Genomic DNA, 19,888 nt, shown 5'->3' on the forward strand with positions numbered 1-19,888 from the left:
TCTTCGTCATGTCTCCAGCAGCCCATCATGATGAGGTTCCATGATATCATCAAAATCTTCTTCAAAGGAGATAATGTCTGAGTCCGAAATTGATGCTTTCTTCACACTTCTTTCTCCTTTATCTGCTTTGCTTTGCTTTGCAAGTCTTTTTGCTACTGAATATGTTGTCCCGCACACTTCCGATCCCCCAGAGATGGTATTAATTACTTTTGCATTCGCTGGTGGGGAATCTGCTTTTTGTGTTGATTTTGGTTTGGAAAAGTCCAAGCATTCAACATCTTTGGCCTTCTTCCTTCCAAGGAGTTCTGTCAAATATCCTTTTGCTAATAAAGTGGATATTTCTCTTCTAAACATCTTGCAATCTTCGGTGATATGGCCAAAGTCTTCATGATAAGCACACCACTGGCTAGGATCTTTGATGTGTAAAATCTAGTCTTAAATTTATAAACAAGAAATACCCTAGAACTGACTACTACACACTCTCGGGCAGTGGACCCGTTCGTATGCAATATAGTTTAAAGGTAAGTCCAGGATCAAACACAGGGACTGATTTAGAGCAAGCGAGTTTAATGCAGTTTAAAAAGAGTTTTGGATTTTAAGGACTCCCGTCACCTTGGATTTTGAAAAGTTAGTTAGCAAAGATTAAAGTTAGCAATTCCTAAGAATTCAATTGAAAAGAAGATTGTTGTAATCAAATTTAATTAAAAGGTCATCTACTTCGAATCCATGACACTATAAACTTAGGTTGCACTTAATTGAAGAACCAATTCAAATATGTTGATTAATAACCGAGAACTAAACAAAAACTCACCCCGTACCCGTCAAGTTCGTTACCTTATTCAATTCCCTTAATTTACTAGTTCCATTACTAAGACCGGTACCCCAAGACGTTTTTCATAACTTTCCTAGTCAACTAATTGTTTTGGTTATTTAGATAACAATTGTGTCTATTGATTGTACCCAACCATTAGTTCGTTAACTCTTATTAACTATTAATTACTTTCTACCGTACCAGTCATAAAAACAATCGCTTCTAACCAAGCAATTAAAATAACTTTTACACAGCCTAGTTACCACTAAGATCATGCAAAAACTATTCGCAATTAAGAGTTAAATAACAAAAAATTAATAAGCTAAGATTACAACACAACGTTAAATCAAATCAACTTGAATTATAAAAATAGTGCAACCATCATTATTTATCGTATCACTTCATCTTAGTAGATGATAAAAACAATTAGCTACTCATAATAAAACAAATAAAATTAACAATCATCATAAAAATAAAATCCATAATGACAATTGTATAATAATAAAGTCTCACAATAAGCAACTAATAATAAAAAGAAAAGAGTTAAAGAACCAAACGAGAGATTTGGACTAGTGAATTGCTGCTGCTGCTTCTTCGAAAAAAAACTGTTGTTCCCTTCTGCCTATTCGTCGAAACCAATATCCCCCGAATTAATTATGACACCTCACTTTCGTGAGGTGTGCTCTTTCTTTTTCGGCTCTTCCTTAAAACTCCGAATTCCCCCTATTGTACCTCAAGAACTATAATATATATAGTTTTTTTAAAGATTGTGCTAAACTCCTAACCGACTTATTTTGTTTTTCTGCCGATCGAGCCCACCATCATATGGCCCAATTCTTCACCACATTAACAAAACTTGTGTGGCTTTCTTTTAGCCCAAATATATGACACCAAAATATGATATAGAGCCATTACGAATATAGTGTCCAGCCAAGCTTTCGTGTACAATATTAGTACATGTCTTCTAACTTATATTTATGCAACACATATATTAATATATGTCACACTCTTCGTCTTTTCAGCTCCAATATTTATTTTTCCATAATGATCTTTATTCAACACATTTTCGTCAACTTTCATCTTGTAGACCTATAATTATATAAAATCACATATTAAGTATAGTAGTCTATAAAAATGACAATAATACAAGCATAAAATAAATAAAGGAAATGATATTGCGTAAAATAAATATATATAAAATAGGCGACATCAATCTTTCTTCTTGAAGTATCCGTCATTTTTCTTCTGAGGCCATCTCACCTTGTCTCCAAGATCTCTAAGCGCCATTATAATGTCAGGAGTTCCTACAGAGAAACAGTATGATGCCAAAGTTGGATATTCGACCCCGTCATCTTGTTCAACGACATTGACTTGATCGTTTACATGTCTTGAGTAAGGTTTGTGTCTCGGTTTAAACACCGGGGTTTCTGCCTTCCGATTTGGACGATCATATGATAAGGCATCTAATTTTGAAGTTGTAAGTTCATTTTCTTTGAGCCTTATAAATCTTGCTGCCCTTGCTTTTGCTTCATCTAAATTTCTGCATGGCGTCATTATGAGATCTTCCTGGAATTTAGATCCTTTATGGAGACCTTTCTGCAAAGCTTGAATAGCGGTCAACATATCTAATTTAGGAATATTTAGAGATTCTTTTGTAAATCTAGTCATAAAATCTCTAAGTGATTCATGCGGTTTTTGAATTATTTTATATAGATCATCAGTCAATTTCTCAAAAGTCCTACTACATGAAAATTGACTATAAAATAAATTTGTTAAATCAGCGAACGAATTAATAGATAGAGGAGGCAAACTCTGCGGCCATTTTAAGGCTGATCCAGATAGTGTCGATCCAAAGCTTCTGCATAAGCAAGCTTTTTTCAAATTTGATGGAATCGGCACCGTTTCCATTTTCTCCAGACAGAGCGCGATATGCTCCTGTGGGTCAGTGGTTCCATCATATGGTTTCATATTTGGAACTTGGAATTTCTTCGGGAATTCTAAGTTCGCAATCCTGTCGCCATATCTGTTGATTAGATAGGACGCAGGGTTGACTTCAGGAATTGGATTGCAAAATCCAGGAACGCTCGAAATTTACACGAAAAATTCATATTGTCACACAATTAATTATCCAATTATCTAGCATAATTAACCCTAATGATCAAGATTTCATATCAATATATCTAAGTAAGAATCATGAATGATTTGCATGGAAAAATTCATGATTTTTACTTCTTTTTAACCATTAAAAATAAAGGTACACATATAATCACATGCAATTTATTACATAAACATGCAATTAATCAAAACTTGGATTAGGAACACTAAAAAAAACCTTTTTTTTTATTTTTCTGGAATTCGAACCATATATATATTTAAATAAAACTTTTTTCTAATTTTAAATAATGTAATTAAATTACAAAATCAATTTAACTATATATATATATATATATTCAAAAATTTTTAAAGATCAAGAACCCTAACCCCCCTTCAAGTTTTGATTTATTGGTAATCAAAAAACATATATAGTAGGCTCGTGATACCACTGTTTTGGTCAAAATTTATCCAAGATAATCAACCTTGAAGACTTAGATCAATTATGTAACCAAACTTTCGTTCGTGAGGGTTAAGGGCTTGTAAAATTGGTTTAGATTCAAAGATGCGTTTAAAATAAGTATGATAAATCAAGATTATGTTGACTTAAACAAAAGAAGGTAGTCAAAAGATTTCGCAAATAACTGTATAATCAAATATAAGATAGATTAAGCAAGATAAAGAAAGATAAACGTAAATAAATGCAGAAAATAAAGAGAAAGGAACAAAGAACACCGAGATTTTATCGAGGAAAAGCCCTTAATCCTTTATGGATTGCTGGCATAAAAACCCCGGGAGGAAGCAACCGTCCCTGCTTTGTTCTTTTATTAATGGTTTAAATTGGTTACAATGATAGAGCGACTTGATCGATCTTTCTAAGTAAAGAAAAGTGTGTTGGTTGTTTGCAAGTATGAGCAGAGAAAATAAGAAAGTAAATATGTGAGTATGTGTAATGTTGTATATCCTATGATCGATCAGGTTCTCGTTTAAATAGAGCAGCCTAGTAACTAATTTTCCGAAATTACAGGGATCTTCCTGGTCTTCATCTAGTGAACGTTGGAGCATATCTTGACTGATATTGTAGCCGTTTGAAGATATTTTCCTCATGCTGAATTCCTCTTGAAGTCCGATTATGATGTTGGACTAAGTCTTCTTTGCGTGTTCATCAAATAAGACATGTGTTGAATCTCTTTTGTACCGTTAGAGATATTTCCATTGTGATAAATATCAAGTTACCTGCATAATATTCTCATAGAAACAATACTTGAAGTTTATCGTGAGTAATTCGTCAAGGCGTGTCAAGATCCTGAAGGTCCATGATCTTGAGGTCCCAAGATAATGAAACCTGAAATTTCACCCATAACAACCACTGTTAGGATATATAACTATTATCAAACAAATCACAAAGCGCGCAACGGCAGACAAGATCTATGTAGTTTAACTAATTAACCAAGATAGAAAACATGTACCTTAAATTGGAGAGAATAAAGCAAGAAACCTTAATAAGAAGGTTTGAATTAAACCTCTCTACGATTGCACACACAACGTTGGAATGTATGTATGCTAGTACTTGATCACGAATCGAACAACCCTTTGTTCCTAGCTTTAAAATCGACCCAAACAAAACCCGGAAACCCTTTTTCTTGATGTAGTCGATCGAACCAAAGAGAGAGAGAAGAAGAGAGTTTTAGGGTCTTAGAAAACCTAATCAATTGTGTGTTGAAAACAATTAGATTTAGGTCTCTATTTATAGGATTGGGTAACTTGTTTACAAAGTTTAGGGTTTTCAAAACCCTCCCCTCTCCTTGATTTCGACTAGCCCTTCTAGGAACATTCTAGAGGACCTCCTAATTGTTTCCTAATTCCAACTCTTCTTCGTTAAGTCCGTTAGTTAAGTACCGTTAACTATTAACACTTTTAACGGACCTCCATTAGTTCTTCGTGATCAAATTAATTAATAAATTACATTTAATATATTAATTAATTTATAGTTACATTCACGTTGAGGTGTGACCCCGTAGGCTTAAATACTTTCCGGACATACGTTTATTTTACGTGATCATATTCTAACAATAAGGAAAGGCCTTAGTAGTTTAAATATTGGCTATTGAAAATAAAAGGAGGATAAGTATTATGTTCCTCTATATATGATAATAAAGACACGTGTATTATGTTCAGGCGGACATTGATATATATATATCTTTACACAAAATTACATGTTAAAATTATAAATACTAACAAGTTACCACCGTTTTATTTTCCAAAGTATTATGTAGCTTCTTTTTTTTTTTTATCAAAATTATGTTAAGAGAAGCGGTGTCAAAACTTGCAAAATTGACTATTGATTTATGAAAAACGAGAGATAGTGCCCGCGTGTTACGACAGTGAGATGGTGGGGGTGATAAGTCAAGTCATAGAGTATGATAGCCAAATGCGGGCTCTGTCATCAGATTTAAAAATTCGTCGAAAGTATATCAAATGACATCTCTAATGAAAGAGCATGAAATTTTAAGAACATCCATACAATTTTTATAATTTATCGATATACGGTTTTTGAGATAAAAGATTTTGAATTGATTAGGGTAATAAAATGATATATGGAGGAGAGAAAGAAAATAGTGGTTAAGCTTTTAGGTGAAATAAAAAATGAGTGGTTGCGATTTAAGGTTATTATAGGTATATTAGGTAAAAATTGTTGAGTCCCAATGCTATTTGTAAATTTGGTGATGACAAATCTGATGTATAAACACTTAATAATATTTTGGGTCTTGTAATCTGATCTGGGTCAGAGGAAGCTGACACAGCTTGCGATCTATAATGACCCAGATCATGCTTCATTTTTTATAATTGTTATATCTCATGGAAGCTAGTGTTGTTCAAGTTGCATCAATTGGTCCTAGCATTCAGTCCAAGTCGAAGAGAAGGATTGAAGATAGAAGACCAAGCTGGAAGTGGAAGTCAGCTTGGGATTAGCAGTCAGCTTGAAGAACACTTAGACAGATTTGCTTCTGGCAAACGAGCAATCTGTGTCTGACAATCAGGTGAAGAATGACAACCTAGATATTATTGATAAGGACAAATGACGTGACTGGGAAGGTTCCTAGAATCTAGGTTGGTGACAAATGCAAATGCGTGTCCATATTTTTATTGGACGATCAAAATATCGTGTTGCGGGTTTTGGGAACCACGAGTACTATGAAGGCACGATTTTATATTCCTTGATCAACCAACAAAAGAAGAATACGTGGCTGAATTGGATACCAAGAGAAGAATGGTTTTCGCCTAAAAAAGCCACATTCCTTGTATGCATTTGTGTGGCATTTTCTCTTAATCATTCTTAGCATAAGTTCTCTGCTCTTACACACAACTTAGCCTGTACAAAGTCAACTTTGGCTACTCTTCTTGAGCCTGAACTTTCTGATTGTTGTTTGTCATTTTCAAGGGTTGTTTAGATATTCTAGGTTATCTTATTTCCGCAACAGCCCTGTAATTCTTTGTATAGATTATTTCTTAATAAAGAGTTACATTTGAAAAACACAATCTGAGTCCAAGAATGTTATTTACTGCTTTACTGTTTTATTGATTCCTGTTCTTACTTTAAGTTATTTAGTAATCTGAGTCTTTAAAACATTTGATTAAAATTGTTAAGAATTAAGGAAAAGTTGTATTCACCCCCTCTACAACTATTAGTGTACATTATACTTTGGTATTCTGTTACACTTCTGGGACGTTATAAGTGGTATCAGAGACAGGTTAAGAATTAACTTGACTTGATCCTTGCTTATTTTCCTTTAAGTAAAGCATAACGTCATCCTATGTTGATAATGGTTCATCAACCCGACAACCTATGTTTGACAAAGATGATTTCAGTGGGTGGAAGGGTCGTATGTCCTTATTCCTTGAATCCATTGACCAAAATATGCCTGATATCTTGACTGATGGTCCTTATGTACCTACACAGACTCTTGTTGTAGATGCAGTGGTAAGAGACGGTCATCCAACCATTCCTGCCACAGTCAAAACCATAGTCAAAGATAGGGCAGATTGAGGGGATGAGGATAGGAGACTTGCTAACTTGGATGTGAGAGCACGTAACTTCATTGTCCAAGCTGTGCCAAAGATTATTTATCATTCTATTAAAATGTTGTCTACTGCTAAAAAAATGTGGGGTACTTTGACTGTCATGTTTGAAGGATGCTCTACCTCTATGGAATCAACCATTACCACCTTAACAAGGAGGTATGAAAGATTCTTCTCTTTGAGGAATGAGTCCTTAACAGACACTCATACTCGTTTTAATGCTTTGGTTAATGATCTAGCTGCTGTAGGTATTGAAAAGAAAAATGAAGTTTTAAAAAGCAAGTTTTTAGATTCATTACCACCAAAGTGGAACAATTATATTTCTTCTGTGAAGCTAAGTTCTGTGTATCATAATCTTGATCTCCCTGGACTTTTTGGTTTACTCCATAACCAAGAATGTTCAGAAGCTGAAAAGTTGATTGCTATGGGTGATTCTTATAGTCAGCCTTCTACTGCACTTGTTGCATCCATGACTGAACACCCTAGCTCAATATCTAATGAGATCATTCCCTGTGTCAATGAATCTTGTTCTGTGGTTTCTAACATTGAATCTGTTTGTTCTTAATCTGAGTGTGAAGAATCTGATGGTGATGAGTTAGCCAATGAAGTGGCTATGTTGGCTGATAGGATAAGAAGGAGATCCTTTGGAAAATTCAAAGAAAAAGGTAAAAGTGGACAAGCTGATAAGACCAAGAAGCCTTTTGATATGTCCAAAGTCACTGTGTCAGTCAAAGGTGGAAGAGGTGAAAAATATTCAAAGCTCAAGACAAAATACAAAGCTCTCAAAGCACAAGTTGCAGAGCTGAGTAATAAAGTTGAGAAAGATGAAAAGAGTCTGATTGCTAGAGACTGGGCTGAGAGTGCTACATCTTCAGAAGATGAAGAATACTCAAATGAGAAGTGTCTTATGGCTAAAGAGAAGATTGCTGAAGACCTTGTGAAATTGCAAGAGCAATCTGAGTCAGCTCATAAAGCTTCTACAAGTCAGACTGCTCCACCTGAGGTAACTATCTTTTCAAATCTGTGTGATGAAGATAAGCTGACAAGGTTGAATAGGTTTGGTGGTGAGGTCCTTTTACAAAAACATTTTAATCAAGAACATAAGAAATAAATTTCTATGTTAAAACAAGAACTGAGTTTAAAGAATTTCACCATTGAAAAGTTAGAGTCTGAAATTAAAAATCAAAAGCAACTGAATTCAATCTTGGTAACTGAAGCTAAAGTTTCTGAAGAAAAGTTTTTGAAAATCAAACACATAACTGAGTCATGGTGTACAAATTCTAAAAGAGCTTCAAAATGTGTCAATGTTCAAGTTCCTCATCAAGTGCAAGCTGTGTTTGATGGTGACTATGATAGAGCTATTGCTATCAGTGAAGTTTGTGCCATGGAACCTTATCAGCCTCCTTCTCCTCCTAAGGTTTAAACCAAAGGAAAGAGTTCTCAACCAATTAAATTGGTTCAGAAGTCTGGTATTGGTTTTAAAGATCCTGATGTTATTGGTCAAACCATTGCGGAAGCTGTGTCTGAATCAGATAGGGTAATTGAACTAAAACCTGAGGAAACTCTTGATTTATCAAAGCTAACAATTACTCAATCTATGTCAAACTCAAAGTAAAAAACAAACAATGTTGTGTCAAAGAAAAATAAACGAAAAGTTAGAGATCATAGTGTTCCTAAAGGGAAGAGCAAAGTTTTGAAAAATGAAAAGTGTGTTTCAAAAGAAAATGTTTCATCAACAAAATCTGTTTCAAACTCAAAGCACCTTGAATCTGACTCTGACAAATTAATTGTCAAGTATGTTGAGTCCAGGAAAGGTGAGATTTCTATGGATAATGATTTTTTGGCTAAAGTGTCTGATCCCAAAATTGTTGATCAAAGTAAATTAAGGTCTGAATGTAAGAAATCAGGAATTGGAAAATGTTCTGTTCAAAAAGAAACTCTTAATGTTACCAAAAAGAATTTCAAATCTGGTAGGAGTCAGATCAAGCAACAATGGGTTTCAAAATGTGATAAGAATATTGGTTCAAGTACCCAATCTGAGTCAGACCCAATGGTCAGCTCTGGTGAACCCATCTCTGGATGGGTTCCCAGATTGAACTAATCTCTTATTGCATAATGCAGGGCTATCACGACTCACATACCTGGCACTTGGACAGTGGGTGTTCCAAGCATATGACTGGATGTAAGTCCCTGCTATGTAGCTTTAGGACGAGCGCTGGTCCTAGTGTTACATTTGGAGATGATTCCCAAGGAAGAACAGAAGGTTTTGGTATTTTGTCAAATGGTCCTCTTACTTTCAGAAGGGTGTCTTATGTGAATGGCTTGAAGCACAATCTGATAAGTGTGAGTCAGTTGTGTGATGCTGGCTATGAAGTAAGATTCCGAGCTGATAAGGGCATTGTTCTGGATTTAGAAGGTAATGTGGTGTTGATTGTAGAGAGAGATGATTCCTTGTATTCTTTTGACATGAGAAGTCCAACTGTGACAAGAGAAGTATGTTTCATGTCAAAGAATCAAGATGAGTTGAATTGGTTGTGGCATAAGAGGTTGTCTCATATGAATTTCAAAGACATCAACAAGCTGTGTAAGAAGGAGTTGGTGTCTGGTCTGCCAGTGATAAAATATGAGAAGGACAAGCTGTGTGGTCCTTGTGAAAAGGGTAAGCAACACAAAGCTTCCTTTAAGTCAAAAACATGTTCAACCATTGACAGTTGTTTGGATTTGCTGTACATGGATCTGTTTGGACCAATAAGTACTCCTTCATTTAATGGAATGAGGTATACTTTGGTCATTGTTGATGAATATTCAAGATATACATGGGTTTTCTTTTTGAAGCATAAGAGTGATGCAGCTGATAGTATTATTCATTTCATCAAGCAAGCTGAAATACTATACAAAAGGCCTGTTAGGCAGTTGAGGAGTGACAATGGCACTGAATTCAAGAATATCACTCTCAACTCATTCTGCAGTGAAAAAGGTATTTCACAAGTATACTCAGCAGCAAGAACTCCTCAACAAAATGGAGTTGCAGAAAGAAGAAACAGAACCCTGATTGAAGCTGCCAGATCCATGATGGCACAAAACAATGTCAAGCCTCATTTTTGGGCTGAAGCTATTCACACAGCCTGCTTCACTCAAAACAGATCTCTCATTGTGAAAAGACACCAGAAGACTGCATATGAACTTCTCAGGGGGAGAAAACCAGAAATTGGCTTCCTAAGAATGTTTGGCAGTCCTTGTTTCATTCTAAATCAGAAAGACCATCTTGGCAAGTTTTAAGAAAAAGCAGATGAAGGTATCCTACTTGGATACGCTACTCAGATGAAGGCTTACAGAGTATACAATAAAAGAACAAGAACTATTGAAAACTCTGTAAATGTGAATATTGATGAAGGTTGCTCCAAGTCAGTCAATGAATTCTCTGAAGATGAAGAAATCAATTTTGAAGAACTGGATATTCCTGAGAATGAGCCTCCCTCTAATCTACTTGTTGAAGACAAGAATGCTCAAACTCAGGGGGAGCAAATCATTGAAGAAGAAGAGTTACCATTCTTTGATTGTGAGCAAGCTGATCCTACTCCTACCTAAACAGATATTCAAAATCCATTGAATGGCTCTCAAGCTGACTCAGATCCAGTTTTGACTCAAAATGATCAACAAATTCCACATGATGATCAAGCTGGTTCTTCCAATCTGAATCAGCCTATTGTCCCTGAAGATAGTTCTGCTCAACGTTTAATTAAATGGACAAAGAGTCATCTTATCAATCAAATCATTGGTGATCCATTGTCTGGTGTAAAGACTAGAAGAAAGGCAACATGCAATTTCTGCATGTTTGTCAATTTTGTTAGTAAAATGGAACCAACTAATGTTGCTGAAGCTCTGCCAGATCCCTCTTGGGTAAATGCAATGCAAGATGAGCTTACACAGTTTGAAAGAAACAAGGTATGGAAATTGGTTCCAAGACCTCATCATTCTAAAACTGTGATTGGAACCAAGTGGGTCTACAGAAACAAGATGGATGAAAGGGGAGTGGTGACCAGAAACAAAGCAAGATTGGTTGCTCTTGGATACAGACAAGAAGATGGAATTGATTATGATGAAACCTTTGCCCCTGTCGACAGATTGGAAGCCATCAGGATGTTCTTAGCTTACTCTGCTCACAAAGGTTTTAAGGTGTATCAAATGGATGTGAAGAGTGTTTTTCTGAATGGGAAACTGGAAGAAGAAGTCTATGTTGAACAACCTCCTGGTTTTGAGAACTCAAAGTTACCTAACCATGTGTTTAAGCTTGACAAGGCCTTCTATGGTCTCAAACAGGCTCCAAGAGCATGGTATGATACTTTGTCCAAATTTCTGCTTGAAAACAAGTTCAAAAGAGGTAATGTTGACAAGACTTTGTTTGTGAGAAAATATAAAGGTGATATTCTGCTTGTGCAAATTTATGTAGATGATATCATATTTGGTTCTAGCAGTGAAAGACTTTGCAAAAAGTTTTCTGAATTAATGTCTACAAAGTATGAAATGAGCATGATGGGGGAGCTTAACTATTTTCTTGGTTTACAAGTAAAACAGACCAAACAAGGAATTTTCATAAATCAAGGTAAATATGTTAAAGATCTTTTAAGTAAATTTGGTTTCAGTGATTGCTCACCTATGAAAACTCCAATGGGAACTGGTGATAAGATGAGTGAGGACAAAAGTGGGAAACCTACTGATGTCACAGCTTATAGGGGTATGATAGGTTCATTACTTTACTTGACTGCTAGTAGACCAGATATTATGTTTGCTACATGTCTTTGTTCAAGATATCAGGCTAATCCTAAAGAATCACATCTTAAGGCTGTGAAGAGAATCTTTAGATACCTTAAAGGTAATCTTTAGATATCAGATATTTGTAAATTTGGTGATGACAAATCTAATGTATAAACACTTAATAATATTTTGGGTCTTGTAATCTGATCTGGGTCAGAGGAAGCTGACACAGCTTGCGATCTTTAATGACCCAGATCATGCTTCATATTTTATAATTGTTATATCTCATGGAAGCTAGTGTTGTTCAAGCTGCATCAATTGGTCCTAGCATTCAGTCCAAGTCAAAGAGGAGGATTGAAGATAGAAGACCAAGCTGGTAGTGGAAGTCAGCTTGGGATTAGCAGTCAGCTTGAAGAACACTTAGACAGATTTGCTTCTGGAAAACGAGCAATCTGTGTCTGACAATCAGGTGAAGAATGACAACCTAGATATTGTTGATAAGGACAAATGACCTGACTGGGAAGGTTCCTAGAATCTAGGTTGGTGACAAATGCAAATGCGTGTCCATATTTTTATTGGACGATCAAAATATCGTGTTGCAGGTTTTGGGGACCACGGGTACTATGAAGGCACGATTTTATATTCCTTGATCAACCAACAAAAGAAGAATACGTGGCTAAATTGGATACCAAGAGAAGAATGGTTTTCGCCTATAAAAGCCACATTCCTTGTATGCATTTGTGTGGCATTTTCTCTTAATCATTCTTAGCATAAGTTCTCTGCTCTTACACACAGCTTAGCCTATACAGAGTCAGCTTTGGCTACTCTTCTTGAGCCTGAACTTTCTGATTGTTGTTTGTCATTTTCAAGGGTTGTTTAGATATTGTAGGTTATCTTATATCCGCAACAACCCTGTAATTCTTTGTATAGATTATTTCTTAGTAAAGAGTTACATTTGAAAAACACAATCTGAGTCCAAGAATGTTATTTACTGCTTTACTGTTTTATTGATTCATGTTCTTACTTTAAGTTAATTAGTAATCTGAGTCTTTAAAACATTTGATTAAAATTGTTAAGAATTAAGGAAAAGTTGTATTCACCCCTCCTCTACAACTATTAGTGTACATTATACTTTGGTATTCTGTTACACTTCTGGGACGTTATAAAAATGTTTAAATTAGTGAATAAATAATAGAGGTATTTGAGGTAGTTCAAATCATATTTTTTATAAAGAAAAAAAGGCAAAATGTTTTATAAAATAGTATTAAATAAAGAAAAAATGACGTAAATAAACTACGGAGTAACTAAGTAGCTAGGAGTAGTAAGGGCGGTGCTTATAGCACCTTCGTGCGAGCGTCCTAATACCAAAAGACGCAGACGCCTTATTGGCAATAGTCGTCCTCTCTTCTGCGTCCTTGCGAGTGTTCTTGCCGAAGAAGTTAAAAAAAGCAGCTTGTGGGTCCATTTCTAGCCGTTTGCAAATTTTTTATTTTTTATTTTTTGTACTCTCCAATATTCAAACTTTTAGATTTTCTATATAAACACAAAAACAATTTTTCATATTTAACACAACCAATTCAAATCACTAAAACATTTTCTTTCAACTCAATTTTATCCTCCTCAAACCATACAAGATTATGAAACGGTTAACCTAGTAACCGATCGAAGTGCTTGGACCAATATACATGAAAGCTTCAACGCACGCACCAATGCTGGTCCACGGAGCGTATCTCAACTACTAGGTCACTTCCAAAAAATTCGCAATGAATGTAACCAGTTTCAGGCAATTTATAGGAGGTTGAATGCCCAGATTCATTCTGATGAGTTGCTCTATGCAACGGCGCATCGGGAATACCACGAGAATTATGGAAAGGGCTTTAGATACGAGCATTGTTTCAGGGAGCTTATCACGGTTCCCCACTTTCGTTTTCATTAAGTCTGGTTTATGTATTCTAATAATTAAGTCTGTTTTATGCATTTTGATTTAAGTGTGTTTTATGTTTTGTAATGTGTACTTTGTATTTTAATAAAAACAGACTTTTATTCATAATTTAAAAACACTACAAACTTATTAAAGAGAAACATACAACATGATAATTCATATAACACATTATTAAAAAAAATAAGCTTATTTCTTCATCTCATAGACTGCTCTAGCATTTGGGAGGAACTCGTTGAAGGTGTAAACCGCATTAGCAAGTTGTTCAATAGCAAGTTGTTCAATAGCAAGTTGAATTTTGTCGCACTTCCCCTGCAAATAAGTAAAGTATTGACACTCAAGCTCAGTACAATGCCCAGTTTGTATATTACGGATTTGTTCTTGACACCATTTCTTTTTGGCTACCAGTTTTAGACCAATTTCAACAAGATCCCCTTTGAACATTTCGTGGTCGAGGATATCAGCCAGGATACTGTCATTCACTTGATCGACACTCATTGGTGGTTTATGGTTACATGATCGACAGACATTTGATGACGAAGCCATTTAAGATGTATAAGAGTTTGAGAGTTGATAAGAAATATCTGATAAGGAGCCAATATTTATAGCTGAACAAAAAGACGCTCCTCCAACGTTCAAAATTTAAAATATTTACACAATTAGTCCCTCCAACGTTCGAATTCAAAATATTTACGGTTTTAGTCCCTCAAACGGCCAAAAATTCAAAAACAATTACACTTTCAGTCTCTGAACGGCTAGTTGGATTGCCAGGCTATAAATACCAACCCATAGCATAATTCAGTTGCATCCTCAGACCCATTTTCATTATTGTACAAACTCACTCACTCTTTCTAACCAAATGACGTCCTCATCATCAAACAAGAATGTTCATCGACCTCGTCTGACCAAAGAACAGATGAAAACACGAATCATGGCTGATGTCAAAGAGGATACCCTCCTTCAAACTGAACTCTCTAACCAAATGGGTTACCTACGGAGGAAAAGGCGACAATGCGAGCATGAGCTTGAGGCAATACAAGCACTAGGTCGCAAGGTCTCGAAGCACGAAGAGACATATTCTATGTTTCTGCAGGATGAGATCAAGAAGATAAAGAGGGTGGTCGATGACGTTTTTAACGCTGGTCACACGTTGGGTGACCAGTGCACATGGGCCGAATCGTATCACGATAACTGCGGGGAAGGCAAAAGTACTTGAGAAGTCAAATGTCCGCAACACGACAAGTGGTGGACAAACGAAACCGTTTTCCGTGGCTTAGGGAAAATGTAAATCAAAGATGATGAAGATGAATAGTAATTTTAATGATTATGTATTTCGTTTTTTTTAATCAAGTACTATGTTTTTTATATTTTGTGTTGTCTTTTATTTTTAAGTAATGTAATTTGTGTGTTATTAATAAAATGTGTTTTTTATTATATTTGAATGGTGTTTTGTTAATTAAATAAATGATAAAAGAATTGATGATGTGGCGAAGAAGTTCTGAAGAAGTTGTTCTTATAGACATTGAGTGTCCTGAGGAGAGTCCTGAATTATGTGATGCTGATGTGGCACTAAAGAAGTTCCAAGAAGTTGTGTGTTATAAGCAGAGGCCTAAGAGTACTATCTGGTCGAAGGGCAAATTCATCAGGTTAAATGACCCAATTAAACACATTTTTTCTTTTCTTTTTAATTGTCTCATACTCCGTTCGTATATAATAATGGATTTTCATTTACTTGGTAGTTCATTTTTAATATTGGGTATATATGTTTGGTAATACTAGTTTGTAGTTGAAAGTTTGATGTTGGTGGCTCGTAGCTTTTGATTGTATACATCAATATATGTTTAGTAATATAATTCGAGCCTATAGCTTATATGCAAGTAAAATTAGGTAACACGACCAACATATTAATTAGTTTCTGAAATTGTATTATTAGTAGCTAGTTGGAGGATACTCGGGTAATTATCTTTTTCAGAGCTCAATGTACAAGCCGCAAGAGTTACTTCCAAGTACATAAGTGAAGAGGTTGTAGAAACCATAAACTGTGTATCAAAAACAAAACTTAAGGTTCTGTTAAGCTCAAGTTGGTGGTCAAACACACACCCGATTATGTCTGGCCTGCAGCTGTTGGTGATCGATAATCGTCCAACAACACTTGTGCCCTCCGGGTATTGGACATTTTGTCTCAAAGAAATTGAATGTTTGGTACAAAAGCTTGGAGCTTGGAGCTTGGAGCTTGGAGCTAAAGCATAGAAATTGAGCTAGGGCTGGAGCTTCTACTTCAACCCTTCTTACACAACCTTTTACTTTAAAGATCTTTCGGGACTTTTAGGAGTTTTTTGAGACCGTGACTTTTGAATTTAAAATGGGCTTATGTTTAAAAGTTCGGGGCTTTTAAGCTTCTAAAAGCCCTCAAAATCCCCTTGCCAAATAGACACAGTATATGACTATAATAATAAATAATACATATAATCGACCATTTTAATTTGTAAAGTCTTTATATTTAGCAAGTGTGCCTTAATTAAGGATAATTAAACTTTCATAATCAAACGAACCATGTAAATATGTGCCTCATTGAGTTGTCAATTCATAATTCCACAAATGAAAAAGTTCTAATTGTGTCAATGCCTCAGTTTTCTTTTGCGTACCAATTGAATCGTCAGTTACTTTTTTTGTGAAATTGTGAAACACATCTTTCTGAAGTAATTTTGACATGTCACTTTGATTTGTACATGATTAACAAATTTAAATAGTAACTGAGGTCATCCTTCATATATACCATGGTTACAAACAGAGGTGGAGCCAAGATTTGCCATTGATGGGGCTCCAGACCTAGCGACAGAGGTCGTAATTAACGAACGTTGAGGAAGCTCACACGTAATTATTGTGGACAACAAACATACATATAAATATATATTATAGCTTATGCTTGAAAGTTAATTGGTAAGTAACTAGTTGATTCACTTATAATTTATATCTTTATTGAATTCAAGTATTAATAGTGGCTTTTTTAAATACATCGAAACAAGAATTTGTTGATTTTAAAGTTTTAAATAGATATTTCATGTTTCATAAATAAGAAAGAAAATGAAACTTTAGTTTATTGTTGTCAAGTTAACAATATATAGGTTGACTCATAAATTAAAAAGAAAAACATTTTATTAATTAAACTAAGAACCATATAATTTAAAAAGTTTGATACAATAAACTCGATACAAGTTTAAATAGAAAATACATTACAAGCATAAGGTTTAAAAAAGGACTTAATAATAATGCAAGGTTGAAACGAAAAATGATACAAAATACTTCTGAGTCGGTCAAAAGGCATGAAAGTTTAGAATCTATTTCATTTATAAAATATATTTAATTGAACAAACTCAACAAAGTAACCTTCAATGGGCATAGTATCACCCTACACTCACTTCTATCTTTAAAGAAACACACTCGCCCTGTCATCAACATCTTTTTCACACTTTCCCCTCTTTCTCAACACCATCAATACCAATGCCGTTCAACAACCGGTGGCAGTAAAAGGAATTACCATGTGAAGACTAATGTTTATATGCAATCTCTCCCTCATCAATTCATCATTCATGGTATCTCTTCATTAACATGACCAAATATTATTAAAGATTGAGGGTGGTTCGGTTCATAAAAAATATTTGTAACAGTTGACTATGACTAGTCTATCAAGGGAAACCATGGATGGTTGGCAGGGGCTAAGCACCCCTAGCCCCCCCTTGGCTCCGCCACTGGTTACAAAAAATGAGTATTGATGATTTGATTCTATAAATACATACATACAACTCACACCCACCACTACTCCACTAGTAAGTTTTTATCACTATTTCACCACCGTCTTTTTTTTTTCTTGTTCAATGCCACAAAATCATCAAACAACCGCACAACAACAAAAGAACAAAAAAAGAACGGGAAGAATACGGGAAGGTTTTTGTCGACCGGTCCATAACATTCATGATTACATATCCTATATTGTGCTTGCTGATGGTTGCCGCAACCACCACCAATGATGACAGCGGTACAACGTTCACGGTCAGCATGGCAATCCTTACTCTTATATGGGTTGCAACAGTGTTTGGAACATTGTTGTTCGAAATGGGTGGCCGTTGGTACGCTGTCGGGGCTGTGTTATCGACTATCATCCAATGGATGATAGTTATCGTGATTATCATCCATTGGATGATAGTCGACAACACAGCCCCGGCAGCGTACCAAAGGCCACCCACTTCGAACAACAATGTTCTAAACGCTGTTGCAACCTCTATAAGAGTAAGGATTGCCAGGCTGGCCGTGAACGTTGTACCGCTGTCATCATTGGTGGTGGTTGCGGCAACCACCAGCAAGTACAATATAGGATATGTAATCATGAATGTTATGGACTGGTCGACAAAAACCTTCCAGTATTCTTCCCGTTCTTTTTTGTTCTTTTGTTGTTGTGCGGTTATTTGATGATTTTGTGCCATTGAACAAGAAAAAAAAAGACGGTGGTGAAATAGTGATAAAAACTTACTGGTGGAGTAGTGGTGGGTGTGAGTTGTATATGTATTTATAGAATCAAATCATCAATACTCTTTTTTTTTTTTTTAACCATGGTATATATGAAGGATGACCTCAGTTACTATTTAAATTTGTTAATTACGTACGAATCAAAATGACATGTCAAAATTACTTCAGAAAGGTGTGTTTCACAATTTCATAAAAAAAAGTAACTGACGATTCAATTGGTACGCGAAAGAAAACTAAGGCATCGACACAATTAGAACTTTTTCATTCGTGGAATTATGAATTGACAACTCAATGAGGCACATATATACATGTTCTTTTGATTATGAAAGTTTAACTATCCTTAATTAAGGCACATATATACTTGCGGCTCTTTTTTAGTTCAGAGAATCAAACCTAAGAACGTGTATATGTTTGAACTTTTAGGGTAGACATTTTATAGGCTTTATTGGGCTAAGTTTATTTAGTTAATTAATATGCTGACTAGTTAGCCCATATATGACTGGTTAGCCATTTACGAGTATTTAATTAAAGAGAATTGCTACACACTATATAAAGATCTGGTTTAAACAGTATTTTCTATTCTTCCATCTACCAATATCTATCTATAATATAACTAAAAGAAAGGGTTGGGGGTACACTTGGCACCCCTAATCCCCTCCTTTATCCTAATACTTCCTCCTTATTAATCCTCTATTTTTTTTAAATATTAATCTAAATTAATTTACACTTTTTGGTTTTTCATCACCAATTTACACTTTAACCCAATTTAAAAATAATTAAATTACACTTTTTGATTGTCCATCACCAATTTACACTTTAACCCAATTTAAAAATAATTAATTATACTTTTTGGTTTTCCGTCACTAATTTACACTTAAAAATAATTAATTTACACTTTTTGGTTTTACATCATCAATTTACAAATTTACCTAATTTAAAAATAGTTAACTTAGATTTCGTATTGATTAAGTTGTTTTTAGGGAATTTATTTCTTTTATACACTTTGTTTCTCGATCTTTTGTTAAGCTTAAATCTAAATCGTTTTTTCTAAAATTGTTGGTTGTGTTTGTAATAAGTTTAGATATAACAAACTGCGGATTTTTTTATTTAACTAAGGTTGAAAAAAAAGGGGTAAACTGGAATCATTATTTATATGGAGTTATTTTTCATATGTTTTTTTTTTTTTTGCTTTCGTATTGATTAAGTTGTGACATTAGTCATATTGATGGTTACTCGAATCATACTCTACTGTGTAAAATTTAAAATCGTCTAAGTTGTGCATCTCTTTTTTTTTATCAAGCAACTGTTTTTTATGGATATTAATATATTTTGAGACTACCCGTCCATTGGACGGGTTTGAACACTAGTATATATATATATAACAAAGTACTAAATTCATTCTTAAACAAACAAGAACCCTTGGATGGATTCCATCTTTGATTTAGAACCGTTAGATCAAATTTAATTAGCTATATTTTAAACCATAATAAAATAAAATTGAATGTTAATAATGTCGTAACACTTTGTATCTACAATATATATATATATATAGGACTCTTATTACGAGAACTCATTTTTTTGTAAGAACCATGAGAACTCCTAAATTTCATATTGGATCACATGTTTTTTTTTTCATTCACATGTGAAACGTTATAAAAATATATGTTGCAGAAGAAAATTTTTTTCAA

General features: G+C 34.7%; 1 protein-coding gene across 1 annotated transcript; it reads left to right on the forward strand.

Annotated features, from left to right (window-relative positions):
* The first annotated feature begins 7,064 nt into the window (after positions 1 to 7,064).
* On the forward strand, positions 7,065 to 10,570 carry LOC122610400. The gene is made up of 7 exons (XM_043783391.1): positions 7,065 to 7,496; positions 7,554 to 7,985; positions 8,127 to 8,399; positions 8,445 to 8,593; positions 8,792 to 9,035; positions 9,104 to 9,398; positions 10,377 to 10,570. The coding sequence occupies exons 1-7, from the start codon at positions 7,065 to 7,067 to the stop codon at positions 10,568 to 10,570; spliced, it is 2,019 nt and encodes a 672-aa protein (XP_043639326.1).
* The last annotated feature ends 9,318 nt before the right edge of the window (positions 10,571 to 19,888 follow it).

The sequence above is a fragment of the Erigeron canadensis genome, chromosome 8 (assembly GCF_010389155.1).
Source record: "Erigeron canadensis isolate Cc75 chromosome 8, C_canadensis_v1, whole genome shotgun sequence".
NCBI lineage: Eukaryota > Viridiplantae > Streptophyta > Magnoliopsida > Asterales > Asteraceae > Erigeron > Erigeron canadensis.

Coding starts and splice junctions, on each gene's coding strand:
- LOC122610400 (XM_043783391.1), top strand. CDS start 7,065: ATGTGGGGTACTTTGACTGTCATGTTTGAAGGATGCTCTACCTCTATG. Junction 7,497..7,553: donor CTAATGAGATCATTCCCTGT/GTCAATGAATCT, acceptor TCTTAATCTGAG/TGTGAAGAATCTGATGGTGA. Junction 9,036..9,103: donor AATCTGAGTCAGACCCAATG/GTCAGCTCTGGT, acceptor TGCATAATGCAG/GGCTATCACGACTCACATAC.